The sequence below is a fragment of the Aspergillus fijiensis genome, assembly GCF_003184825.1.
Source record: "Aspergillus fijiensis CBS 313.89 unplaced genomic scaffold BO72scaffold_21, whole genome shotgun sequence".
Lineage (NCBI taxonomy): Eukaryota > Fungi > Ascomycota > Eurotiomycetes > Eurotiales > Aspergillaceae > Aspergillus > Aspergillus fijiensis.
Window position 1 is genome coordinate 474,572 of NW_024468997.1, and position 24,418 is coordinate 498,989.

Sequence of the window (24,418 nt, forward strand, 5' to 3'; positions counted from 1 at the left end):
AACGATGTGTATTGAATGAGTAGTTGCCTGTCATTGTACGTATTGAAGACTGGGCGAGCAGGATGCGGGGTGCCCCGAACGCCCGTGATTTCAGCTCGACCCGAGCACATATATATATCTTTAGCGGACAGCAATTTTGAGAAGGAGGGATGCTCGGAGGCTGTCCAACAATGTTTTCCTAGCGTCAGTCTCACTTTCTCATAGAAGGAGCAGGACAAACTGTCAATTCAGTGTCAAGTACGTGGTACGTATAGTTGGGACAATGCAGGGTGCGTGATGAAGTGCAAAAGATGTCGCATGATTGCGCAGCAGATTTAGTTGTGAGATGGATTGTATAACCTGAAAAAAGGCCATCCCTCAACAGCTGGCCTGCTGGCCCAATGGTAAGGCGCTTGACTACGAATCAAGAGATTGCAGGTTCGAGCCCTGCGTAGGTCATTCTTTTTTGCTCTACGACTTGCATATCATCATTTTGTGACTCTCAGTTACTTAGAATTCCGCGATTAGTCAACCTGCATTCAACTTCACCACCGCTACTCAAAGCTTCGCCTGTCGAGATTTCTTCTCCCGATCGCGCAGCAACCGTCGCAGGATCTTCCCACTGGGACTCTTGGGAATGAGATTCACAAACTCGACGCCGCCCTTGAGCCATTTGTGCCGGGCCTTGGTCTCCTGCACATGTGCGACAATCGCCTGGACGGTGGCGGCATCATCCGGTCCAGCCTGTGCCGATTTGACAACAAACGCCTTGGGCAGCTCGCCGGCCTCGGAATCGGGCACGGGGATGACGGCGCAATCGCCCACGGCGGGGTGCGCCAACAAATGCGCCTCCAGTTCGGCGGGGGCCACCTGCAGCCCCTTCACTTTGATCAGTTCCTTGATCCGGTCGATGATGAACAGATGCTCGTTGCCCTGGGGGCTCAGCCGCATCACGCCCACGTCGCCCGTGTGGTACCAGCCGTCCCGGTAGGATTCGACGGTGGCTTTGGGGTTGTTGAGATACCCCATCGTCACGTTGGGGCCAGCGATGATGACCTCGCCTGGAGTGTCGTAGGAGGTGATTTCGCTGCCGTCGGGGTCGAGGAGCTTCCACTGCGAGCCTGGCATCGGACAGCCCACTGAGCCGGCCCATTGGTCGATGATGGGGGTTAGGCCGACTACGGTGGTGGCTTCGGTGATTCCTGGTGGAGGACACTGGGTCAGTGGTGTATCGGAATGTATCATTGTGTTGGTGGGCACCCACCATAGCCCTGACCGATATTCATGGCGGGATACTGCTCTCGCACCGCTGCCTCGACCTCCTCGCCCAGCGGAGCTGCCCCCGTGAAGAGTCCCACCACGCTGCTGAGATCATACCGTCGGCACAGCTCCTGGCTCTTGGCGATGCGCAGCACGATGGGTGGCACTAGGAGGAGAATGGTGATCCTGAAACGTTGCGTCGCCTCCAGGAGGCTCTCCAGCTGGAAGCGCGCGAACACCACCGTCTGGTCGCCGCGGTAGGCCGCATAGTGCGCGACGTAGTTCAGCCCGTAGGCGTGGCTCATGGGCAAAACACAGCTCGTCACCTCGGACTTGCCCTTGGTGCGCATCCCCGACGATTCATCGTATTGCTTGAACTGGAGGATGTTGGCTATCATGTTGTAGTGGGAGATCATCACGCCTTTCTGGGGAGAGGATAGTTAGTGGCCGGGAAGAGAGGGAGAGGGTTTGGCTATGCGAGATATCGTACCGGCAGCCCGGAAGTACCGCTGGAATAGCACAGAAATGCTGGCTGACGGCGACCCTGCCCGGCCTGCCATTTCAACGGAGCTACTGGGGGCAGCGTCTGGCCTGCTGCGACCAATTGTGATACCGTCTCGAACTCCGATGCTGCGGCGGGGAGCGACTGGCCCGGTTCGACGGGCGTCTCGAGCACGAAGACGCGCTGACGGGGGATCCCGACTTGGGCTGCTGCCTCCAGCGCGGTGGCCAACAAGGGCAGACAAGTGAAAAGCACCGTGGCCCTGGAGTCCCTCATCTGATAGGCCAATTCCGAGGCCGAATACGCGGCGTTGGCGGGCGAGACTATTCCCGACAATCGATGCACCGCCCAGGACAGAGGCATTGTGTCGATCTTTTAGGAAACGTCAGCATTGCTCCGAGTGGGACTCTCGATGGGACTCCAAGGACTGTTGACCCACCGTATTCAAACTGAAGATTCCAATGACTTTGTCTTCTGCTGCCCCGGTGTTGGGTTCCCAGCCCAACTCGCGAGAAAGGGCCCGGGCCATGTAATCCACCCGCTCGACGATCTCGGCCGGTGAGTAACCCTGGCCGGTGACATTGCAAACGTATGGAGCGGGCGATTGGTCGATGGGGGCACGCCCATATCGCTCGTCGAGCATGAAGTCGCAGAGGGGCACCGTGTCGGGGATGGGAGGCAATTCGCCTACCCACTTGGGCGGAAAAAAGACCATGGCGGGAGATCTAGAGGACGGATGCTCGCTGGTGTCGAGGTATTCGAAAAGACGAAAAGAAAATGCAGCAGTGGTGGATGAAGAAGGCTTTTTAACAGCAGACGCCGACGGTGGTGTTGCTGACCTCAGAATGATCCCTGCTTGGCTCTTCCTAAGCCTTCAGCCGCGTTTCACCATGACAGGATGACTGCTGGCCCCATCGAGCAGCTCGATGAACAGCCTCATTGGAGGTTGAGATGATCAGCAGCCTTAGCCCGGGCCTACCCACCTGCCAGCGTAAGCCGAGGCAAGCGAAGCAGCCAACATTCGTCCTCCAGATGGCTTTCCTGGCTCCACCGGGGGTTTCAACGGCGACCGTTGGCCTGGGGATCAGACCACCTAGACTAAGGGCCACCTGCCAGCTCAGTAGGTGGAATGAGCACAGAGATCGATCCTGAAGATCATTAGCATGAGCCACGCAGCAAGAAAATGAGAGACTTCACTGCCAGCCAGCAAGATCCTTTCTCGCGAGAAGATGGAGTGGTCGACTCGAAGCGTGAGGACCTCGCGGAAACCCTAAGTCCGCAGCCGGAGATCCCCAACAATGGCTTCGTTTCCCACGGTCGCGATTTTGCTTAAGTCGAAATCATCTTTCAAAACCACATGGATGTAGAGGTTATGACTCCAATGCATGGATTGCGGTCGTAGCTTGGTCTATGAAGCATGTTGTTCTGGTTGCTGCCCCGGAAAATCGAGCATAGTGAGTCCTAGACGGGACGGCGAGAAGGAGCCCGGGATAGGGAGGTAGTCAGGCGCCATCGCAGTCGCCACTGACCAAACCTACCCCAATCTTCGAACAGGCCGTATAATGCATATTTGTCGATAGCTACATGCTCACGTACGGAGTATAAGTATGTCCTTCGATCTACATGTTTCCCCACATCCTGCCCGGTCGCAGCCGGACTACTACTCACTGCGGGTGAAATCTCCGACCTCCAGCAGCATCACTAGTCCAGGGTGGCACGGGCTGCAGAGCCAATAGTCAAGCAATAGACTGGAAGTCTCGAGCATCATGCGGCCTCATTCCCACGTGGGAACCCGTGCAGAATGGGCAGCAGGAGCATGGCCTGGCAGGCTGGGAACCTCCTCTTCCCCTGGCTTCGGTGGGGCACAGCAAGGATCGAGAAACCTAATCGAGCTTAATTGAGAGCGAGATCCAGTGAGTTCACTGAAATGCCATCTCTTCGGACTTGACCGTGAGCGTTCAGGGGCAAATCTGGTGGATAGTCGGCATAAATTGCTGCATTGTGTGAGGCGCCCCCCCCGCCGTCGCCTAAACTCGCCTTCTTTGCGCCTCTAGTTAACGCGATCCATTCGAAGGCCACAGGAAACCAAAAAAAGAATACGAGTCCGATCAGGAGAGCTTGAACAAGTCCTCACTATATGTTCAGCTCAATCCCTACCTGTCAACATGGATAGACAGGTAATTGGTACACGATGACTCCTCTTCGTACCCTGCTCTTCGGAGCGGGCTTTATGCCGCTGATCCAGATGGCTGCGGCCTGTACGGGAACCGATGTCATTCAAGGAGGGTCGTCGGCGTACACTTCCTTCTGGAGTACGAGTGCCGGCCCTACACTGAAGACCTTTTCGGTGGTTGATGCTGGGGGTCCCGATGGCGGTGCCTACCTGTAAGTGTGCCTAGTCAATGCGTAGCCAAGATGCAGGCGAACCCTAACCCTCTTGCAGTGAGATCGACGATTTCAGCTATAGCTGGGTGATTGTGCGTCAGAACATTCCCTCGGTGGAGGTAGGCACCTCCTATCATGTCTCCCTGGACTGGTCCATCACGACGGACGATTCGACCGGAGCCTCCTGTACCCTTACAGTCGCCGTTGAAGGCAATTCCTTCACTGCGGCATCTGCAGCCCTCGTGGCTGGCCGTTCCAGTGGCTGGTCGAGTGTCTCTGGGACGTACACGCCCACTTCCTCCACCGGAATTCCTTTTGTGATCACCATCAGTTGCTCTCAGGGAGCTTCCAACGGAAACCCTGTCATTGGCCTGGCCGACATCTCCATGGTCAGCGCCTGCTCGGACCCAACCTCCTCCGCGAGTGCCGCAAGCACTGTCACTTCCGCCACATCCGACAGCACGTCGAGCGCCGTGAGCACCACCAGCAGTGACGATTCGCTGGGCTCCTCGACTACGGCCTTGGCTACAACGACTTCTTCCTTCCCCGCTGCTTCATCCACCGCCAGCAGTGCTTCGACAACCACCTGGTCGACGTCTTCTGGCACGACCGCTGCAACCGATGACAATGGCACCACGCTCACGGCCGATACCACTGCTGGAACGTCTCTGGAGGCGTCACAGTCCGTAGATACCTCCGACGATGCCTCGGTTTCGGGCACAATCTCAGTTTCCGATTCGAGTGCCACCAAGCGCAAGCGCAGTGGTGTCTCCTGCGCGGTGAGCATTTATCAGGGCAACGATCTCATCGACAGCCTGACCGTCCCAGCGGGTTCGTCGGCCCCGTTCTCGACCTGCCTAGGCAGTTCATCCTCCAGGCCCTCTACTCTCACGATCAAGGTGGTTTGCGATGGAACCGGGGCCACGGTTGAGGTTTCGGATCTTATTGTGGACACCAGTCTTGCGGCTGCCGAACAATGCGCCGCCTCTGCTGCCGCTGCTGCTACTCCTACTATTTCTGCGGCTGCGTCCAACTCGCCTCTCGCTTCCCAGAGCTCGGCTATTGCTGTTCAAAGTCCATCATCTGCTGTCAGTGTTACCGTGCAAAGCCCTAGTCACAGTCCCCAGGCTAGCTTGAGTGTGCCTTTGTTTGTGACCCGTCCCAGCCCATCAATCATCCCAAGCCCTAGGCCCAGCTCTGGCTCTGTTCCCGGCTCGAGCTCCTCCGGTTCGGATTCCTCTGGTGCTGGCTCTTCTGGCTCTGAATCGTCTGGTGGGTCGAGTTCCTCTGAATCCTCGTCTGGATCCTCGTCTGGGTCTGAATCATCAGGAGCTGTCGCTGGATCTAGTTCTTCTGGCTCGTCGAGTTCTTCTGGTTCCTCTTCTGCTTCAGCTTTCACTTCTGGCTCGTCAGGCTCATCTAGCTCCTCTAGCTCTTCTTCTGGCTCGACTAGTTCGTCTGGTTCCTCGTCTGGTTCCTCGTCTGCTTCTGGATCGTCGGGAGTCAGCGCTGGATCTGGGTCGTCCAGCTCTAATGCTTCCGGAGTGTCCAGCTCGTCTATCTCCCAGCCGGGCTCTGGCTCAACAGTCAACACTTCGGGGTCCAGCAACGCTATCTCCGGCTCTGGGGCTTTCACCACCTCCACTGTCTCGCACACGGAGGTGCATACTGTCACAGCCTGCCCGTCGACCATCAGGAACTGCCCTGCCTCCGCGAAGACCACTTACCTGACCACCGAAACTGTGGTCGACTATACGACCATCTGCCCGGTTACTGCCACGGGGACCCACGTGCCTGCAACAGCCACCCACGCGTCCAGTGCCACTAAACACGAGGAATTCACCACGTCCACCGTGTATACAACCTCCGTGCATACGGTGACCGCTTGCCCATCTTCGATCAAGAATTGCCCCGCCTCGAAGCAGACCACGTACCTCACGACTGAGACTATTGTGGACTACACCACTATTTGCCCGGTGACTGCCACCCAGACTGGCGTCGCCACCGCGGCCACGGCCCCTACAGGCCCTATCTCTCGTGTCACCGAATATCTTACCTCCACGGTGTACAGCACATCGGTGCGTACGGTGACTGCTTGCCCGTCAGGTTATCAGAACTGTCCTGCATCGGCGAAGTCGATCTTTGTAACCACCGAGACGGTCCCTGCGCATCTGACAACATATACTGTGGTGGCCACTGAGCCCCATGCAACCGCACGGCCCGCCGATGAGGAGGTCTATTCCACCTCCACAATGTATGATACTGCTGTTTATACGGTGACGGCTGCTCCTATGGGATCGACCGGCCAGACTGCTCCCCAAGAGACTGTCTCTGTGTATACCACCCTGATTCCAGTTAAGACCACGGTCTATTTGAATGTCGAGTCCATCGGATCGGCTGCTGCTCCGTCTGGTGCTATGGGCACGGAGATCTCCAAGCCGGAAGGTGTGAATGTAGTTGGTGCGACACAGTCCGCCACCAGACTGGGCTCCAATGCCCAGGTTGAGGGCAGTGGTGAGCTATCTTCTTCAAACTCACAGTCCCCAAGCCTGCCAGGCTCCCTGATCCCCTCAGTCAGAGCATCCTCTGCGGTCGCAGCGTCTGCCGCAGCCTCGTCTCCGGCTGGTACTTATGCTGGATCCTCCACTACCACCGCCGGGGGCGCGCTCTATACCGGGGCTGCCGCGTCCCTCTCCCTCTCCCTCTCCTCTAGCCTCATTTGCGTGGTGGTGAGTCTTTTCGCTGCTTTGATCTTGTAAATAGAATGGCAATCTAGTACTCTAGTGAAATTGTATGAGCACATGGGCACAGGGGCACATGGGCAAATCCAGAAACACTTTCCCGCACGTGTCAGCCAAGACGATAGACAGGAGTAATGCAGGTACTAAAAGAGCTAAAGCCTTGGTTCATGAAAACAATTAATGGAGTGGAGACAGCTATCGGGCACGTGGTCCGAGGGCGCGGTGATTCTGGCTAATCTGGCCGGGCCTCCACGGGTTAACAACGCTAAGCAAATTAACCCTCATTTCGTCGGCAGCACACGGCAGCACATGGCCTCCCGTCGCCCTTTCATAGGCAAAGTCCGTCTCTCGCCTGTCGCTTGACCATTGCCGATGATACAGTGTCGTGCAGTGACATGCAGTGACATACAGCGATGCATGCATGAAAAGGGGGTTCCAGCAATAATCATGCTACTCTCCGTGCTTGACTTTAGTATATATTGGGCCGGTGCAGACCCCCGTTGGATGCTGCTGAGAATCGATCAGAGCACCGTGCACATTGCCAATTGCTTTCTCTTCTATCATGGCTACGTTCGCTGCTGTCGCTGCTCTGCTGGGAGTTGCCAGTGCCGGCCCGGTTCTGGCCCCGGTCAACGATATTCTGTTTCCTGCGACTGCCCACTCTTCCAACCCCTTGATCTATTCTGGCGGGAATACGCCCTACTTTACTGGTGAGTTTCATCCACGCCCGTCTAGCACTTGGCCCGACTGATGCAGAAACCAGGCCCGAACGTCAATGGCATCTCCAACGAGGTTCCCTCGCAGTGCACAGTTCAGCAAGCTGCCTATGTGGTGAGACACGGAAGCAGGTGAGACATGTCTGGAAATTAGAAGTAGCAGGAGTGACGTGGCTAATGACAATCAGATTCCCCGACAGCGGCTCCTACGGTTCATGGGTGGCTCTTGAGGAGAAGGTGGGTCCATAGCGACAGGAGGCTCCCCCATCTCAGTGCACACCTGCTAACTCACAATCGGTAGATCCAAGCGGCCGTGAAAGGCAAGGGCTTCAAGGCGCGCGATGAGCTCTCGTTCATCGCCGACTGGAAGACTGTCCTGACCAACACCACTCTGCAAATGTCCCAAGAGTCGATGACGGGTCGCAAAGAGGTTGGGAGAATCACATCAAACCTGAAGACCATGGCACGACTAACCGAGCCAGGCTGTTGATCTCGGTTACACTTTGCGCGCTCGCTGTGGGTTCCCTATCCCTGGAATAGAATGAGACATCCAGGCTAACGATCAATAGACCCCGATTTCTACGAAGACGGCCACCCTTTCTACGTGTGGGCCAACCAGTACGCGAACCCCATCAGCACCTCGCGCGTGGTCCAGACCGCGCAGGCCTTCTTGCAGGGATACATGTACGAGTTCGCCGACACCTATGGCAAGGTTGTCAGTGTCAACTCGACGGGCTCCGTCAATGCGATTGGCAACTCGCTGGGACCCTCGGATGCGTGTCCCTTGTATGTCAACAATGCGTATAACAATGTGACAAACTGTAGGTGGCTCATGACATTCGGGAAGCCACTCTCATGAGGGACGGACTTGCTAACTGTGCTCAGGGGATGCGACGTGGATGCCCGCGGCCATCAAGCGCATCAACGCCCTGGTCAGCGGCAATCTGACCTTCACGGAAACTGACCTGACCTTCTTCCCCTACCTGTGCGCCTATGAGAGTCAGATCACGGGCCAGCTGAGCGACTGGTGCAATGTCTTCACCCAGGACGAGTTGACCAAGTATGCCTATTCGCAGGATCTGAGCTACTGGTACGGTGTGGGACCGGGTTCGTCGGATCCCACCAAGCTGCTCTTCCTGCCCTTCCTTGAGAGCTTCTTGGATCTGCTGGCGCAGGGCCCCGGCCAGAACGGCACCGACGTGGATGGCAGTCCCTTCACCGTGCCCAAGCTCATCATGGCCTTCTTGAACGACAACCAGATCGCCGAGTTGACCGCCGGCATGGATCTCTTCCAGGACCAGACCCCGTTGCCCGATGACCGGATCCCCTCCAACCACCTGTACAACGTGGCCCACTTCATCACCATGCGTGGTACCGTTGGGTTCGAGGTTCTCAACTGCGAGACGACCACCAAGAAGAAGACCACCGAGGACACCTATCTGCGCATCCTGCTCAATGATGCCGTTTATCCTCTGCCCATGTGCAAGAGCGGGCCGGGCAGCAGTTGTCTCCTATCGGACTACGTCACCTATATCAAGAAGAAGAACGCGGAGGCAGGCAACTTCATCGATTACTGCAATGTCACGCAGGCTGGTCACCCCGAGACCGTGGCCGGGGCCAGCTTCTTCACCGACTTGACTCAGGACTTCTTGACTCTCGTCTCTCCTTGAGCATGGTTGAGCATACTGGGAATTCTTTGCGTGGACTGAATGCGTCCTCGCGTGTACAATAAATACGTTCTGATAGAAGGATCTTAAATCATCTCACGTAATAACTATTAGTCTATCGAGTTCACTTTCTTGTATCCAGCCACCAGACGATGTCGCACCACCGGGACCAAGGCAAGCAGCAGCCAGACCAAGGTACTGAGCGCCAGCCCGGCGGCAAACACCACCACGACGAAGGAGGGCGACCAGCTCTGCTTCTCAGGTGAGGGAGGAAAGAGGAGCGCCCGGGGGTCATCAGGCTGAGGCCGGTCTGCTCCGGGGGCCCAGTAGGTGGGCGGACTGCTGCGTACCATCTCCGAGAATCCCAAGCTGTTTTGGCCGGCGTCGAGAGCCTCTGCCGACACCCAATCCATGTATCCGCGGGCGATGAAGCTGGTCTCGAAGCCCGTCTTGGCCACTGTGCCGATGAGCGTCTTCTCCCCCTCTGCGGCCCTCTGCGCCCAGAACCGCCAGAACTTCACCTCGGTCGCTCCGTTCCAACTCACGTGGCATTCGGTCAACAACTCGGAGCCATTGATGCCGGCTACCGACGCGACTATGACCGGGGGCTCGGCGGGCGACGCCGACCAGGGGGATTTGTAGGCGCGGTAGTTGCCGAACCGGTCGCTGGCGAAGCGGGCTTCGGTCAGAAGGCGGCCGCCGCGATCAAACTCGCTGATGTAACCAAAGTCACTCCAGGACACAAACATGTTGTTGTTGGGGAGGAGTTGCGCGCTGCCCCGACGTCGCGTCAGGTCGCCGTCCGGTCGCAGATACTGGTTCAGCAGCTTCGCCTCGAAGTTGACCAGGTCCAACTCGACGATCATGGCGGCAGAGACGGGCTTGTTCTCGCTCAGCTCGTCCGCCGCGTTGTCCAGGAAGGACATCACCATGCGCTCCGGGGTGTGGAGGATGATACGCGCATCATGCTGCCATGAGAAGTCGAAGTCCTTCTGGAAATTGTTCCCCTTGCCGCCCAGTCGCCACAGAATGGCCCCGTCCTGTCCGGATATCAAGTAAATGGTGCTGGAGTGGCGACACGACATCAGGTAGTCCCCGTCCTTGGTCTTTTCGATCGCATTGCAGTGGATGTAGTCGGCGCCACGGGGAGGAGTTCCGACGGTGATGTCGACAAAGGTCTCGTGGAGCGGGATTCTCCCCTCGGAGTTCCATTCGAAGAAGACGTGGCCGGTGGTGTAATCGATATCGCGAAAGCCCTGGAATTTGATCTCGCGGGAGACCCCCGGCAAGCCGATGTCGGCCAGGTCCACGACCTTGGGCCACTGATGGATGGCCAGCGCTTTGTGAGGAGCGTAGACGTAGAACTCGTGCTTGTCGAAGACGGGGGTACTGGCCACTTGGTGATACTGGTGGTCGAGGATGGTGCCATTAGCAAATTCTAGATCCACCCCAAGCCCGGTCTGCACCATCAGGGACAGCTGAGGCTTGCCGGGGAGATTGGTCACGACGCGCAGGTCGAAGGCGTTCTGATTGTCGGTGTATGCAGCCCCGGTCCAAACCAGATCGCCGTCCTGGTCATAGATGTAGGGACCGACCTGATAGGGCATCCATCGTGTGGTGTAGGGTTCTCCCACGGTGACCCAGTAGGGGGCGACAAACCAGTAGCCCGGGGCTGTGGCATTGCGATGATAATGCGTGACGTTCCATTTGGGGATGCGATGCTGCGGTAACTGGAATGCCCCATTAGTCAGGGCTTAGTCAGGGCTTAGTCACAACGTTACGGAGAAACCCACGGTCCGAAACACCATCAAGTCTGAGTCATCCGAGGCGGTGAAGTCGCTGGCCACAATCCGGGCCACAATAAGCAGCAGCAGCCCACATAGCGAACCGGGTAGCATCATGGTGGCATGGAGTAGAACGAATGACAATGCCTGCTGATCAAGAAGATCTCTCTTTTTCCTGGACCAAGGGGCTCGAGGGCATTTTATTCATGGCACGGAGTACGGAGTAGCGTCGCTTGATTTTACCCCAGATGCATCGAGACTGAGAGAGATAGGGGGGGAGGGGGAGCTGATCGATGGATCGATCCACCTCGGATTCGCCGCAAAAACCAGTCTAGACCACGGTGGCCACCATGGCTTCTGACATATCATCCTGGCTTCCACACGAAGGGGCAGAGGTATCTGTTCTGGAGTAGTGAACTTTGGGTGTCCCAAGTCCATAGTACTCAAACTGAGCCCGACGGAAATTGCGGTTGTCGATCTGCCGCAATAGTATATGTATGTATCCTAGGGCAGGGACCATCCACCTACTCACCCCGAAGAAACTTGGCCAGATTGTTATGAGTAGCATGGATAAAGATTGCAGCCCCGCGATCTACCAAGCACGCAGGTTGCACTCTCAGGGTCTTTCTGGCTCTTGCTTCCACTCCCCGATGGAGGCTGGCTCTGAGAATTGAACCGAGTCCGCAGCTTCCGACTCGAGTCCTTTGTCCCAACTTGCGCATTTCATTTGCTAGAAAGGCTTCGTAACTGTCTTGAGGAGAGCGGATAATCTGCTGACTGAGTCGAGGTCATGGTTCGGAATGGTGAATCGGCAGTTCAAGGGGGAAAACTGAGTTTCGGCTCCACTGAATCTGGAGAATGTCATGGATCCGTATATCCGTATCTCCTTCATCTCGTAGTCCCTTCCCCGCGTGCCCCCAGCCCCAGCTTTTCACCCTCACCTTGCAACTTTTCCCGGTTGGTCCTTGCCTTTAAACTGAGTCCAGAATATTGCCTAGACCCGACGAAGTCAGTCTCGTTCAAAATGGAGTCACAGGATACCGTCCCACTCATCATCGACGGTCAAGACATCCGATGCTCTCTCCAAGAGAGACAAGGCACCGTTGCCAACCAATACCCTGGGGGTCCCGTTTTCTACCAGGGTGCTACCAGAGACCTCGCCCTCCGAACTGCGCAATCCAGTGCTAGAGCATTCACAACGTGGTCCAAGACAACCCCCATTGAGCGTCGAACCCTGTTATTCAAACTCGCGCAGATTCTGAGAGACCGGGCCGATGAGATCAAAAGCGTGTGTTGTCAGGAAATCCACTGCGGACCGCTGTGGGCGGACATCATCACGAACGACAGCATTGGTCTGATTGAAGAGTACGCTGCGCTCACCACCAGTGTGGCAACCGGGTCGATTCCGTACATTCAGCAAGGCTATGGCATGGTCCTGAAAGAGGCGCTGGGAGTGGTGCTGGGGATTGCCCCCTGGAACGCACCGATTATCCTGGGCCTTCGGTCGGTAGTGGCCCCCATTGCGGCAGGAAATGTCGCCATCTTGAAGGTAGGCTTCCTTGAGAGGAGAAAGTGAAGGTGTGCCGTACATTCCGGTGGCTGATGCCGGAGATTAGGGCTCCGAGCTTAGCCCGCATACTCACTACCTCCTGGCCTCCCTGTTCCGCGAGGCTGGCTTCCCACCCGGCGTTCTGAATTTTCTGCTCCATCGCCCAGAAGACGCCCCGGAGATCTTCGACGCTCTCATCAACCACCCGGCCATCAAGAAATGTAACTTTACCGGCTCGACGCAGGTCGGCCGGATTATTGCATCCCAGGCCGCCATGGCACTGAAGCCGGTGTTGTTGGAGCTCGGAGGCAAGAACTTTACGGTAGTGCTTGACGATGCTGATCTGGAGCTGGCGGCCAGAGAGATCACGAAAGGCGCCTTTCTCAATGTAAGTCACTCGCTCTGCCTGCGAGGAACGCTGCTAACGCAGACCCAGAACGGTCAAATCTGCATGTCCACGGATATGGTCTTGGCCACGACTGCGGTGGCCCCGGCTCTCGAGGCGAAGATTCTGGCCATTCTGAATGAGATCGAGACAGCACCGATGGTCATCTCTCCGGCGGCGAAAGCCAAGTTGCAGATGCTGGTGTCTGACGCACAGGAAAAGGGCGCTGGAATCCACACTGCCTCTAGGGCCGTTGGCCATACCCCGCAGAGCTTTCCTCCGACCGTGGTAACAGGATTGACTCCGGAGATGAAACTGTACGAGATTGAGTCCTTTGGGCCGGTCGTCGGGATCGTTTCACTGGAGACCGAAGAACAGATTGTCTCTGTGATCCAGGAAGCCAAGTACGGCTTGTCGAGTTCGATTATCTCGAGAAACCACTATCGCGCTCTGGAACTCGCGGGATCTATCAAGGCCGGGGCGGTGCATATCAACTCTATGACGGTGCATGATGAACCGACTTTGCCGCACGGGGGGTACGGGGATAGCGGATGGGGTCGGTTCGGCGCTCGGTGGGGGTTAGAGGAATTCGTCCAGACGAAAGTCGTGACTTTGCATCCTTAAATAGTGCTGAATCGCGACGAGTGCTAAAAAGACTACAGTAGTGCAATAAAGCTTCTGCTGGATCATCGTTGTCCGACTCAATGCGTATCCGTACCCATGCAATGAGTGGTGTAGCCACAACACGGACAAGTATACTTCCGACAGGGTGAAGCTGTGGAGCCTCTGGATACGAGGGGGCAATTGTCCTGCCAAGTATACAAGCCTAGTAGCGTGAGCTTATCTGCAATTAGACAAGCTGGTTCAACTTGTAGATTAGTGCTTGTGTCGAACACCCTCCCTTGCCCGCTCAATCAGCCCCGTGACTCGTAAGCGATACGAGCAGGAATGCTTGGCAAAGGATCGGGGATAGAGACGAGTCACGAAGTGCTGCTGGCATCCGGGCAAGATTGCCATGTTAGGAATATGGATCTGATAAGATCTCGCTTAAGGAGTGGTCTTGGCATTCGGGGTTAGTCTACAGTCTACACAGTAAACAGTTGTACTGCCAACGGTCCGAACATCAGCTCATGGTCTTTCGTAGTTGCTCGGCTGCACTTGACGGCGTCTATAAATTCGATTCCACCCCTGTCTGGTTCTCCCTATCCAGCACCAGCTTTTTTGCCCAGCATTCAGATCCTCCGATTTCAAACTAACAGCCACCGCGTCCTCGCCGATATGCAGTTCCAGGTTGGTGAGATCGAGTGTTTTGAGAGGATTCTACTGACCTGACAGGCCCTCGCCCTCGTTTCCGCCCTCGTGGCCACTGCTGCTGCCACGATCGACGTGGCGTTCAGCGGCTACTACCTTGCCGCCTGCGTTTCCCCGAGCGTTGAGTCCGCCAACGTCATCTCCGGTGGCTGTGGACCAGCTCAGGGTCTGCCGTTGAAGTCTTTCTCTGCGCATGTCTACTCCGGTAGTTGTGATGATAGCACGACCTCGCCCGTCTTGAAAGTTTACACCGCGACGGGATGTACCGAAGAGTCCTTGTATGGCGAGTACGAGGTCAGCAGCACCACCCAGTGCTTTGAGGTGGATGCGACGTTCTTGAGCAGTGAGGTTGTGTGCGAGTGATCGGTGGTTGTTTTGTCGAGGATGTACTATAGACTCTAGCCATAACATAGATAAACACAATGTGTATAATGCTCGGTGATATCGTCCGCTGCCTAAATGGGCATAGTCGCCAAGCACTCTCATGTGATGTGCTGACGCATCCATTGGCAGCCCCTGATCAGCATGAACTGTTGCATGAACTGAATGACAACACCATCTTCTGGGGGATTTCATCTCGTCAGCTCCGTCGAGGTGGCTCAGCATGTCCCCGAAGTCATCCGCTTCCCGTTGCAGTGGGGATACAGGAAGCGGCCTGCCCCTGAGATCCCGACTGGGGTGCAAAACTTGCAAGTGGGGTCTACCTTCCGCCCCAATGCCTGTCACGATCCGGAAGTTAAGCATGTTGTAATAGAATCCGTCGAGTCAAATGTGGACAAGAAAAGCCCAACTGTCTCCGATGCAGCAGCACCGGTCGCAAGTGCGAGTACGTCAAGGCTGTGGCGGGCACCTTCTCGTCCGCCTCGCCTCCTTCCACCGCAGCCCTCGATCATCCCCTGGCGTTTGCCCCCAACACCGTCTGGAGAGAACGTCGTGCTTTTGCCTACTACTTCGAACGCGTAGCCCTGTTTGTCGGGGGTGATCTGGATGTCGAATTCTGGGGCACTTTCGTGCCTCAGCTGTGTCAGGGAGAACCGGCCGTGTGGGATGCCATCATCTCTATCAGTGCCCTGTTCGAGACGCACGATCAACCAAAAAGTCTGGTCTCCGTGCCGCCCATTGACCAACCGCAGAGTGATGCCTTGGCCTGGTACTCGCGCTCCGTCTCGGCTATTCGTCAGCGCATCGAGCGCGGGCAGGTCGACATCTTTGTGGGACTGATTACTTGCGTTCTCTTCATTTGCATTGAGACCCTGCAAGGGCGCGAAAAAGAAGCCCTGCATCTGTTCATGCAAGGGTTACAGCTCATTCAGGCTCTGCGCGTCCAAGTCTCGTCTGGCGTGATTCCACCCTCCAAGGCAGTTTTGCTGGAGGATGTGATTGTCCCGATCTTCATCCGGCTCGGAGTGATCGCTTTTAGTGATTCGGCCACTCGGATGAACAGTCTACTGAGAGCTCATACCCCAGTATGGTCGGCTGAATTCGCATCCTTGAGATGCGCGCGCGAAGCTCTCACTAGTCTAGGGGCAGAGACCATGCTCTTCGAGCGCCAGTGTCTGGCCGAGCTATCGCAGGCGGATTGCTTTCATGTCAGCGAAAGGTTGCTTCACACACAGGCGATATTCTTCGAGCGATTGAAAGAGTGGGACGTCGCGTTTAAGAGGCTTCTGGATTCGCTCCATGACAAAGGGCCACTCTCCCAACACCAGGTGGTCAACAGCGCGCTTCTCATAGCGTACCACAAGACCACCACCATTCTAGCGACCATTTGCGTATCCTCACTCCAAACCATGGCGGATCACTGTCTGGAGGACTTCCAGATCATTATCAACCAATGTGGCCTTGCTCTCGACGCGTCCAGACGACGTGACGGCACACAGCCTCCATTCACATTTGATCTTGGTGTTGGACTGCCCCTGTGGTTCACGAGCCTCCGATGTCGTGAGCCGCGCATTCGACGCGCCGCAGTCGAGTTACTCCGTCGAGCGCCGCCGGTGATGGGCTTTTACCGTGCTACGGCGGCTGTTAGTTTTGCAGAAAACATTATTATGCTAGAAGAAGGAAACGCGATGGCGCTGAGACCCGCGAGTAGGCCTCAGTCTTCCACAGAGCTGGTCTGGGACCAGGGTGCTGAGGGTCGCATCCCTGGCCATAGTTTATCCCGGGAACAGGGCAGGCTTGTGGCTACTTCGGACAATGATGCCCACCTGGCGCTGGCGGACATTCCGGAAGAAGCGCGAATCGGACCGATTAATGTCGTGCGTCAGGACGAGAGCTCGTCACCGCGAACCATGCAAGAGGGTGTAATGAATAGCGATGATTCCAGCAACGAAGTGACGGGGATGCGGTTTACACGGAATCGGCGGGATCCGGTGCAGAATACATGGCAGCGGGTGCATGAATACCTGCCTTTATGAATGAGGGCAAGGGGGACAGACAGAGCAAGAATAGCAATTCCAGAGGAAGACGCAATACTTTACTGCAATGAAATAGCAGTCACGAAGATGTTAAACATGCTGCAGAAGCTCCATCTTGTGGAGTCTTGTAGGTATGGGCAGTATGGGCAGTATGGACAATATGGACAGTATATGGTAACAAGTAAGGGCTAGCTGACATGATCTATGGGTCCATGGCACAACTGGGGCGTGGCAGGCGATTCGGCGTGAATTCTTATGGCTGCTTAGGGGGCCGAGTACACCGGGCGATTACGGGCTTGGTCCTCCGCGTACAACCCCAGCAGACATCACTGGTCTTCTAAGGCGCTGTGCCCGGATCAATTAGTGTGTGGAATCTGTAGAACGTTTTTACTTGATCATAATGCACAGTATCTTTGCAAAATAGCATCAAAAGGGGCAATGGCGCATCTGGGAGCGCGTCAGACTGAAGATCTGGAGGTGGCCGGTTCAAGCCCGGCTTGCCCCAACGTTTCTTTTTTTGAAATTCGTTTTTTATTGTCTATATCAGCTCTAGCGGGTCATCCAGTAGCGAGGCTGGAAGTGGAGGCATCAAGCGAGGCGGGTAAATTAGGGCTTGTTGCCTCAGACTGAGGATTGGGAGGGGACCCGTTCGACCCTGGCTTGCCCCATCCTTTCTTTTCTTTTCTTTTCTTTTTTTTTTCCTGCGTGCCCTCCTTTTTGTTGCGAATCACGTGCAGTACATACGTACATATGTACAAATTGGGAATCGCTACTGCTCAGTGCCCTCAGTCTTGCCATCCCCCTTCCCCTGCACCACGATTATCCCCTCCTCCTCCTCACCATTACCGACCATCGCCTTCTTCCGAAAAACGGCCCAGACCATAATCGTCCCCACTATCAATGCCAGCGCAGACCCCAAGGTGAATGCATAACCCTTGGTGAATCGCGGCCCCTCCACGGTCGGAAACACCAGTAATGGTGTCCAGGCAGTCGTGGACTGCGAGACCGCATTGATGACCACCAGGACCACGGCTCGTTCCTGCGGGGAATACCGGAGCTCGGTGTTGACCCACCCGTACAGCACGCTCGACATGGCCACACACGCATAGATCGTGGAGAACGCAAACCACTTGGCCGACTCGGGCACCTCCCAGATCGTGAGAATGATCAGCCCCAGGCTGTTCCACGTGTGGGCTAGGACAATGGCCCACGCCGGACCCAGCCAGAGGTCTGATAGGAAGCATACAAACAGAGTATAGAAGATGCCGAGGGCGGGGGCAATAGCGGAGAGATTGTTCAGGGTGGCCGTGCTGAAGCGTTGGAGCGATTTCAGCCACAGGAGATACCCCCCTGCGGAGGCGTGGAGGCCCGCATTCCAGAAAAGGACGTCTAGGACAAGGAAGATGTAGAATTTCTGGCTCTTCAGGAGTGAACGGCAGGTTTGAAGGGTGGAGAAGCCGGACGAGGTGAACCGATGACCGGCGCGCTCGAGTCGTTCACGCCCACGCTGGATGTCTTCTTGCCGAAGAATCAGTCGGTTGGGCTTGTCGGGAGTCCCAGGTAGGACGAAAAATCCCAAGATGCCTATAGGGATGGTGATGATCGCGCAGATGATGAACATCCATCGCCACCCGGCAAGGCCGGACACCCCATCCAGGCGCGAGGAAGCACCGGCCTGGATGAGGCTGGCTGTGAGGGTGCCCAGTGTCAGACCAACATAGAAGCAGCCCCCACGACGAGCGATCTCGTCTCCGCGATACCAGGCCCCAAAGATGTAATGCATTCCGGGGAAGAACGCCGCCTGATCGCCGATGAACGTCAGATGCAAATCGCCGCTTATGGGGGTACAGGGGGTACTTACCTCGAACCATCCCACCAGAAATCGGTAGGCCATCATCTCGCTGTACGATGTAGCCCGGTATTGGAGGAGAGTGAAGATGCCCCAGGCGATGTCCATGATGGGGATCAGCCATGAGATGGGCACTTGCGTAAAGAGATACGCAAATGGGAGCTGGCCAACCACCGCGCCCACCGTGTACATCGTCTGGAGGTTTACCAAGTCATCCCCACCGAGGCTGATCTCTTCTTGCATTCCCGATACATAGGCATTGTCTAAAGGCAGAAATCGAAAATGTCAGTCCTGATTTGCGGGGTGATGCGGCGAACTGACTCAGGTTGGCTTGGTCGATATATTTCGTCCAATAGGACAGAAAGGCATACGGGACAATCAGAGCATCCAGCTTGAGAATCAGCTTCTTGTCCTCGAGGGTATCATTCTCCGAGAACCATCGCATCTGATACCATCGTCGCTGTTTGGGAGAGGTCATTGTAACGATGCTGGCTGTTGCAGGAGCGATAGAGTCCTAGCTGGGGGTTAAAAAAGAAAGCGCACACTACATCGGCCATGTCGCCATTGATGAAGAGATATGCAACATGGTGATCTGCAATCAGCGGAACTTGTCCGCGGGTTGTCTAGCTACAGGTCAAGATATAGCTAGCAGATTGTGTTGAGAGGAGGGGATAAGGCGTGCTCTGCCAGTATCCCCGCAATGCTAACGATTCTCTTATCGCTCCTCGTGTATATCACTTGATCGGTCATTAGCTGCCTGTCACGCAAGCTGGTCGGCCTTTGGTGACATGGTCATAGATCTTGACACCGCCATTAACACACGAGTCCAGAGCGTGTTCTCTCGTGCTGGTGGTGGAAGAGACGACATCTCGCATGGGTACTATTTGACAGGGAAGACTACGTCACGCAATAGCCGGAGCGATGGCGTTATTCGAATGAGGGGTTGAAGAGCACGCCAAATTCATTCTCGGATGCAGGGGAGTAGGAGCCCGATGGAGAGGCGTCAGGATGCTTACCCTTGAATACCATCGCCATTCATTCTATTGGCAGTCTTTCTTCGATTTTCTCACTCAACTGTCAGCCCAACTGAGATCCCGGAGAGCTCCAATCACCATGAAGCAGAACAAAGAGGCAAGTATATCCAGCCAACGGAGGCTATATCACTTCTTAAGACTAACATTCAAGCAGGGCAAGACATTTCCTTTGTGAGTGCATACTAACCGGAATCTTTTGACTATGTATCCTGGTGCATACCATGTATAAATACGGAGCCTGTAGCAGGCATACGGGTCTAATCCATCAACACTCTCAGGCTCGCATCCCTCAAAGTAGACATCCAACTATCATAGACCAATCCAACATGGTTAAATTCCGAGAAGGCTGCTCAACCCTTGACAATGGCAGGAAGATCTATTGGGTCCTCTGTCGGGAGGAGCACACTTTTGGGCAACATTGGGGGTCCCTGGAGCATCTCCTTGAGCAGAGATTTGATAGGCTGCGCATCACGCATCCTCAAGCATCAACCTTCCATGGAATGATTCGCTGCGGTAAGTACCATCAGATCTACCGGGAAGTGAAGACCCCAGAGGATGAAAATGATCCCGACCATTTTGTGAATGGTCTCTACAGGATCGACATCAACGGGAGAGTCGCCTTCCACCGCGTGCACGATGAGAAGGTGCTGTATGACTGGCTTCATAGTCTTCCTCCAGCTGATCACGATTACGATGATGATGGTGTCATTGTCACTGAGGGGGATTATGGGAGTGACGTCGTAGAGGAAGAGGAGATGGAAGAGTCTCACCTCGATGATGATCATGATGGCTCCGAGGCTGAGGTTGTAGACAAAAGTGAGGCGGAAGATCCTTACTGTGATGATGTGCATGAGATCGATGCCACAGAGGAGGATGAGGAGGAAGAGTTTTGTCCCGGTGATAATGATGACTCGGAGATCAACCTTGTTGAGATCTGGGACCTGGACTGGGATGACAAGGACGAACCTGATTCAGTGGCAAGCCTATTGTCGTAGTCTTTGAAAGGCCTTTTTCTTTTATAGTACCAAACAAATTGGATTCAAATTAAGTCTTATATATGTTCACGTATACTGCAACCGGGCCCGGAGCTATAATCCGAGTGTAGGCATAAGAACTAGGAGCAATTAAGATCCCCTAGCTTTCTAAGCCGAGTCATGCAAGTTACACAGGTTATCTTCTCAGTTTCTTCAAGCCCTAGTCGTAGCGCATAAGAAGAGCCATTCCAACATCCCAACATCCCAACATTGCAACATTGCATAACTGATGGATCACGTGGTCTATTATATACACCCTGTCTAATGCACACTTGTGCCCTGCTTATCCAGTTTTTCAACCTTGAAGGGAAAATAAATCGCTTGGATTGGCTCCAAGTTGCTCGGCTACGATGACTCCCTGACCTGTAAACGGCGCCCTCAGGGGCACATCTCGTTCGTGTATGTACTTAGTCCTAGTAATAGTCTAGATCCCAACTACCGGAGCCCAATCCCCACCACTCCTCAAACTATTTGTACTATTGGACCCTCTTATCACCGCGCCCGCTTCGGTCGCTTGCAATGACTCAATTTTGACTCCTGCCAGAGGGTCGTACTGCTTGACACGTATCTCGATCTGGTTATTTCTTAAATATACCATAATAATAACATAGGCATTCCCAGTGGGTCGGAGGGGGGAGGGGCAAGAGAAATGATAAATATCGACTCGTTACTGCCCCAGCCTCTGCCGGGTACGTAGCAGACAGAGCCTTGCCATTCTTTCAGTTGCCCTCGCGGCACCCACTCTCGTTAAAACGTCATTCGTTGAAACCATTCTATTCGTTGATCATACATACATAATGCGTTGGAGTCAAGCTGATCTCGGAAGTCTGCTGCTCGCCAGCGCCTTCGCGAGCCAAGCATTCGCGACCGTAACCTGTGAGGTCGAAAACACGGTGGGAACATTCCGCAACCCATCCTTTGAGACGGGGGACTTGACCGACTGGACTGCCTTGCAAGCGACTGGCGCAACGTCAGCGGGCGCGGTGGTTTCGGGCGACGACGCTGCTGAGGGGGAGTATTACTAGTTGGTTTCCCGCCTCCTTGCCCTAATTTCTCTCCATACATACTCCCCTCCCCTACAACACTTGTCCGTATCGTCGAACGATACTTGTACAAGGTTAACTGAGGCTAATTTGCCCGGCATCCAGTTCCATCGGCGGCACGACAACCTATACCTACCTCAAACAAACCTTAACCAATCTGGATACCACTCAAGCCCTCAGTTTGTCGGTCAACTATCGCCTGATCTACACCACCTCAACCGCCACGAGTTACTGCTTTCTGGGCTTTGCGCAGAACTCATGGGCAGTCACCAATTATATCGGCGGGCGAACCGCCGTATACCCTTCGGCTTATGGCTCCAGTCCAGCTTGGTCGACATACTCGCAGAGCTTTACTCCCTCAGCTTCTACCTTGGACATCTACCTCGTTTGGGCCTGTCTCGGCACTTGGGCCAAGTACGAATTCGATAATTTCGGACCGGGGGAGACCACGGTCTGTTCTACCTCGACCTCAACACCTGCGCCTATCAGTACTCCGACGGCCATTGTGTCTTCTTCTGTGGTGGTGGTGGCAACAACGACTGCAGTGGCCAGCCCTAGTTCGGCTTCCGTGGCCAGCTCTTCCGAGGCCATCGTTGCGAGCAGCCCCAGAGTGACCTCGTCCATTGCGTCTAGTAGCCCTACGACCCTGTCGAGCGCTCCGGCTGTCTCGAGTAGCCCTCAGTTCAGCTTCTCCACTGCCCCGATCTCTGCCGCTTCCGGAACGGCTGCGTCGTCATCTGCGGTTTCCGTCTCTTCTAATGTTGTATCAATTGCCCCTTCAGCTTCTACAGTGGTTGCAACTTCTCCGTCATCGAGGCCTGTGTCGTCTATCCCCCTTATCCGACCATCCTCATCGTTCCAGACGGTCGCTTCTGCGAGTGTTCCAGTGCCTGTTGCGCAAAGCATCTCCAGCTCCCAGGCTAGCATCCTGTCTTCGAGTGCACTCACAGCGACATCAAGCCAGCCAGTCAATCCTCTGTCTCGGTCGTCCGCGAGTGTTCCAGTGTCTGCTGCGCAAGCCTTCTCCAGCTTACATGCCGTCATCCCTTCCGCAAGTGAATCGACGGCAGCATCTAGCCACCTTGTCGATTCCTTGTCTCTGTCGCCCTCGTCTCTCATCTCCGGTGCCGGTATTCGCACTACAGCTGCGTCGGCAGTCACGGTAACTTCTGGGTCTAGCATACCGACGGTGACTCCTCCCACCAGCCTCTTCTCTGCAGACCTCACTACCTCTACGGTTTTGACGACGCGCACCTCGACGGTGACTGCCTGTCCTTCCACGGTGACGAACTGCCCCGCCTCCGCTCGCACCACCTATCTCACAACCGAGACCATTGTGGATTTTACAACCATCTGTCCCGTGACGGCCACGGAGACGACCGGAGCCAGCGAGACAACCTCCAGCGTCTTCAGTACTCGCACTGCTACGATAACCGGCTGCCCATCGAGGCTTGCTACCTGTGCGGCTGCAGCTCAAACTACAGTCGTCACCACTGAGACTATCCTTGTCTCGACGACCGTTTGCCCCGTCACCGCTGTGTCGGCTACTGCAACGGTTGCGCCGGTGACCACCGAGACTACCTCCAGCATCTTCTCCACCCGAACCGCTACCCTGACTGGATGCCCCTCGAATGCCTCGCGTTGCGCCGCTACCGACCGGACCACATATACCACCACTGAGACAATCCTCGTCTCAACGACCATTTGCCCGGTTACAGCAGCCGAGGCTACCGCGAGTCCGGTTCGCACGGAGACTACCTCGAGCATTTTCAGCACCCGGACTGCCACGGTGACGGGCTGCTCGGCGGGTGCAGCCCACTGTACTAGCAGTGATCGAACCACTTACCTCACCACCGAGACTATCTTGGTCTCCACCACCGTCTGCCCGATCACGGCTGCTCAAACTATGACTGCTGGTGCACAGCCTACAAAGACAGTGACTGCGACTGAAGTAGCAGATGAGCTTGTTTCGACCATCTATTCCACTACGACGGTCTGGGTGGCCTGTGCGACGGACGCCTGAGGTTGAGTCGGTCTCTTCTAGGTGGCTTTACTGTATTGTGGAGATGCACTATTTTTTTTACTTGTTCATGCGCTTCATGTACTTGTATACCATACCTATCTCAATAAAGCCTAAATCAATACAAGGACGTACTGATAGGATCGGCTTTGCTGCTCCGCGAGATCCGCAGCGCATGTTAGCAGCCTCCACCATAACATAACCAGCTATTAGTACGAGGCGAAAGAGACCGTCGGCTGTAGGTATACTTCTGTACTGCCTAGAAATGCCTCTTCAGTCAAACATGCTCCTGCCCATCCCATACATACGTTTGAGTCGGGTTTACCTCAACCAGGTATGAACCCCAAAATATTGAGAGAGGGCCCTGTCTACTAAAAAGAAAAAGGAAGTGGCGCTGCCCGGAATCGAACCGGGGCTGGCACGGCCACAACGTGACGTCATACCACTAGACCACAGCACCAAATGTTGTAGAAAGCCTCCATAGTAAGAATCTATGCCCTCAAATTGTGGAGTCACTGAGTCATTCAGTGACCCCTGTTGACGGGGGCGCGGATTCGGTGGGGACGGCGGATGTCAATCGCCGCCCAACTCACCGACGGACATGACCCGTCCCCCATGACGGTGACAATGTGAAGTCCGCGCGGTGATAAACGAGTACTAGTTAGGTATACGGGGGGCTTTTACGCGCTCCTAGCGGGGAGGGGGCGGGCAAAACAAACAGCAGCCTGAACTGAGTCACACG

The 24,418-nt window shown here is 55.4% G+C and overlaps 10 protein-coding genes and 3 non-coding genes across 13 annotated transcripts; 9 read left to right on the top strand and 4 right to left on the bottom strand.

Annotated features, from left to right (window-relative positions):
• Positions 1-366: 366 nt before the first annotated feature.
• On the top strand, positions 367-438 carry BO72DRAFT_t129. The gene has a single exon. It is a non-coding gene; the product is annotated as a tRNA-Arg (tRNA).
• On the bottom strand, positions 392-2,715 carry BO72DRAFT_447844 (acyl--CoA ligase). The gene is made up of 4 exons (XM_040944650.1): positions 2,181-2,715; positions 1,730-2,113; positions 1,244-1,664; positions 392-1,181 (listed from the first exon to the last, which is right to left on the bottom strand). The coding sequence occupies exons 1-4, from the start codon at positions 2,454-2,456 to the stop codon at positions 538-540; spliced, it is 1,725 nt and encodes a 574-aa protein (XP_040801726.1). The 5' UTR covers positions 2,457-2,715; the 3' UTR covers positions 392-537.
• Positions 2,716-3,815: 1,100 nt separating this feature from the next.
• On the top strand, positions 3,816-6,937 carry BO72DRAFT_447845 (uncharacterized protein). The gene is made up of 2 exons (XM_040944651.1): positions 3,816-4,126; positions 4,185-6,937. Exons 1-2 carry the CDS (start codon positions 3,933-3,935, stop codon positions 6,883-6,885), a joined length of 2,895 nt encoding a protein of 964 aa, XP_040801727.1. The 5' UTR covers positions 3,816-3,932; the 3' UTR covers positions 6,886-6,937.
• A 492-nt stretch (positions 6,938-7,429) lies between these two features.
• Positions 7,430-9,306, top strand: BO72DRAFT_509122 (phosphoglycerate mutase-like protein; the record flags this gene model as incomplete). The annotated part of the gene is made up of 7 exons (XM_040949314.1): positions 7,430-7,577; positions 7,631-7,715; positions 7,772-7,820; positions 7,885-8,013; positions 8,066-8,099; positions 8,153-8,404; positions 8,469-9,306. The coding sequence occupies 7 exons, from the start codon at positions 7,430-7,432 to the stop codon at positions 9,251-9,253; spliced, it is 1,482 nt and encodes a 493-aa protein (XP_040801728.1). The 3' UTR covers positions 9,254-9,306.
• BO72DRAFT_403641 (uncharacterized protein) lies at positions 9,217-11,232 on the bottom strand. The gene is made up of 2 exons (XM_040942237.1): positions 11,044-11,232; positions 9,217-10,980 (listed from the first exon to the last, which is right to left on the bottom strand). The coding sequence occupies exons 1-2, from the start codon at positions 11,149-11,151 to the stop codon at positions 9,361-9,363; spliced, it is 1,728 nt and encodes a 575-aa protein (XP_040801729.1). The 5' UTR covers positions 11,152-11,232; the 3' UTR covers positions 9,217-9,360.
• Positions 11,233-11,969: 737 nt separating this feature from the next.
• Positions 11,970-13,630, top strand: BO72DRAFT_509130 (putative aldehyde dehydrogenase). Its single transcript, XM_040949315.1, has 3 exons — positions 11,970-12,583; positions 12,651-12,971; positions 13,020-13,630. Exons 1-3 carry the CDS (start codon positions 12,059-12,061, stop codon positions 13,590-13,592), a joined length of 1,419 nt encoding a protein of 472 aa, XP_040801730.1. The 5' UTR covers positions 11,970-12,058; the 3' UTR covers positions 13,593-13,630.
• Positions 13,631-14,315: 685 nt separating this feature from the next.
• On the top strand, positions 14,316-14,642 carry BO72DRAFT_377308 (uncharacterized protein; the record flags this gene model as incomplete). Its single annotated transcript, XM_040941254.1, has 1 exon — positions 14,316-14,642. A coding segment is annotated over one exon (327 nt), but the record flags the coding sequence as incomplete, so codon positions are not given.
• A 214-nt stretch (positions 14,643-14,856) lies between these two features.
• On the top strand, positions 14,857-16,779 carry BO72DRAFT_403645 (Zn(II)2Cys6 transcription factor domain-containing protein). Its single transcript, XM_040942238.1, has 2 exons — positions 14,857-14,972; positions 15,034-16,779. Exons 1-2 carry the CDS (start codon positions 14,884-14,886, stop codon positions 16,694-16,696), a joined length of 1,752 nt encoding a protein of 583 aa, XP_040801732.1. The 5' UTR covers positions 14,857-14,883; the 3' UTR covers positions 16,697-16,779.
• A 349-nt stretch (positions 16,780-17,128) lies between these two features.
• Positions 17,129-17,201, top strand: BO72DRAFT_t130. Its single transcript has one exon. It is a non-coding gene; the product is annotated as a tRNA-Phe (tRNA).
• Positions 17,202-17,423: 222 nt separating this feature from the next.
• On the bottom strand, positions 17,424-19,023 carry BO72DRAFT_468371 (putative MFS transporter Seo1; the record flags this gene model as incomplete). Its single annotated transcript, XM_040946893.1, has 4 exons — positions 17,424-17,465; positions 17,592-18,497; positions 18,558-18,808; positions 18,867-19,023. The coding sequence occupies 4 exons, from the start codon at positions 19,021-19,023 to the stop codon at positions 17,424-17,426; spliced, it is 1,356 nt and encodes a 451-aa protein (XP_040801733.1).
• An 882-nt stretch (positions 19,024-19,905) lies between these two features.
• BO72DRAFT_509137 (uncharacterized protein) lies at positions 19,906-20,595 on the top strand (the record flags this gene model as incomplete). The annotated part of the gene is made up of 1 exon (XM_040949316.1): positions 19,906-20,595. The coding sequence occupies one exon, from the start codon at positions 19,906-19,908 to the stop codon at positions 20,572-20,574; it is 669 nt and encodes a 222-aa protein (XP_040801734.1). The 3' UTR covers positions 20,575-20,595.
• A 636-nt stretch (positions 20,596-21,231) lies between these two features.
• On the top strand, positions 21,232-22,992 carry BO72DRAFT_428559 (uncharacterized protein; the record flags this gene model as incomplete). Its single annotated transcript, XM_040943031.1, has 2 exons — positions 21,232-21,637; positions 21,762-22,992. Coding segments are annotated over exons 1-2 (1,458 nt in total), but the record flags the coding sequence as incomplete, so codon positions are not given.
• Positions 22,993-24,065: 1,073 nt separating this feature from the next.
• On the bottom strand, positions 24,066-24,136 carry BO72DRAFT_t131. Its single transcript has one exon. It is a non-coding gene; the product is annotated as a tRNA-His (tRNA).
• Between the last annotated feature and the right edge of the window lie 282 nt (positions 24,137-24,418).

Bases quoted from the DNA above. Each gene is read 5' to 3' on its own strand.
- BO72DRAFT_447844 (XM_040944650.1), bottom strand. From the start codon at position 2,456: ATGGTCTTTTTTCCGCCCAAGTGGGTAGGCGAATTGCCTCCCATCCCC. The intron at 2,114-2,180 runs GTGGGTCAACAG...GTTTCCTAAAAG, and splicing joins GAATCTTCAGTTTGAATACG to ATCGACACAATGCCTCTGTC. The intron at 1,182-1,243 runs GTGGGTGCCCAC...GTCCTCCACCAG, and splicing joins GAATATCGGTCAGGGCTATG to GAATCACCGAAGCCACCACC.
- BO72DRAFT_447845 (XM_040944651.1), top strand. From the start codon at position 3,933: ATGACTCCTCTTCGTACCCTGCTCTTCGGAGCGGGCTTTATGCCGCTG. The intron at 4,127-4,184 runs GTAAGTGTGCCT...ACCCTCTTGCAG, and splicing joins CCCGATGGCGGTGCCTACCT to TGAGATCGACGATTTCAGCT.
- BO72DRAFT_403641 (XM_040942237.1), bottom strand. From the start codon at position 11,151: ATGATGCTACCCGGTTCGCTATGTGGGCTGCTGCTGCTTATTGTGGCC. The intron at 10,981-11,043 runs GTGGGTTTCTCC...GGGGCATTCCAG, and splicing joins ACTTGATGGTGTTTCGGACC to TTACCGCAGCATCGCATCCC.
- BO72DRAFT_509130 (XM_040949315.1), top strand. From the start codon at position 12,059: ATGGAGTCACAGGATACCGTCCCACTCATCATCGACGGTCAAGACATC. The intron at 12,584-12,650 runs GTAGGCTTCCTT...GCCGGAGATTAG, and splicing joins GAAATGTCGCCATCTTGAAG to GGCTCCGAGCTTAGCCCGCA. The intron at 12,972-13,019 runs GTAAGTCACTCG...ACGCAGACCCAG, and splicing joins CGAAAGGCGCCTTTCTCAAT to AACGGTCAAATCTGCATGTC.
- BO72DRAFT_403645 (XM_040942238.1), top strand. From the start codon at position 14,884: ATGTCCCCGAAGTCATCCGCTTCCCGTTGCAGTGGGGATACAGGAAGC. The intron at 14,973-15,033 runs GTGGGGTCTACC...ATGTTGTAATAG, and splicing joins CTGGGGTGCAAAACTTGCAA to AATCCGTCGAGTCAAATGTG.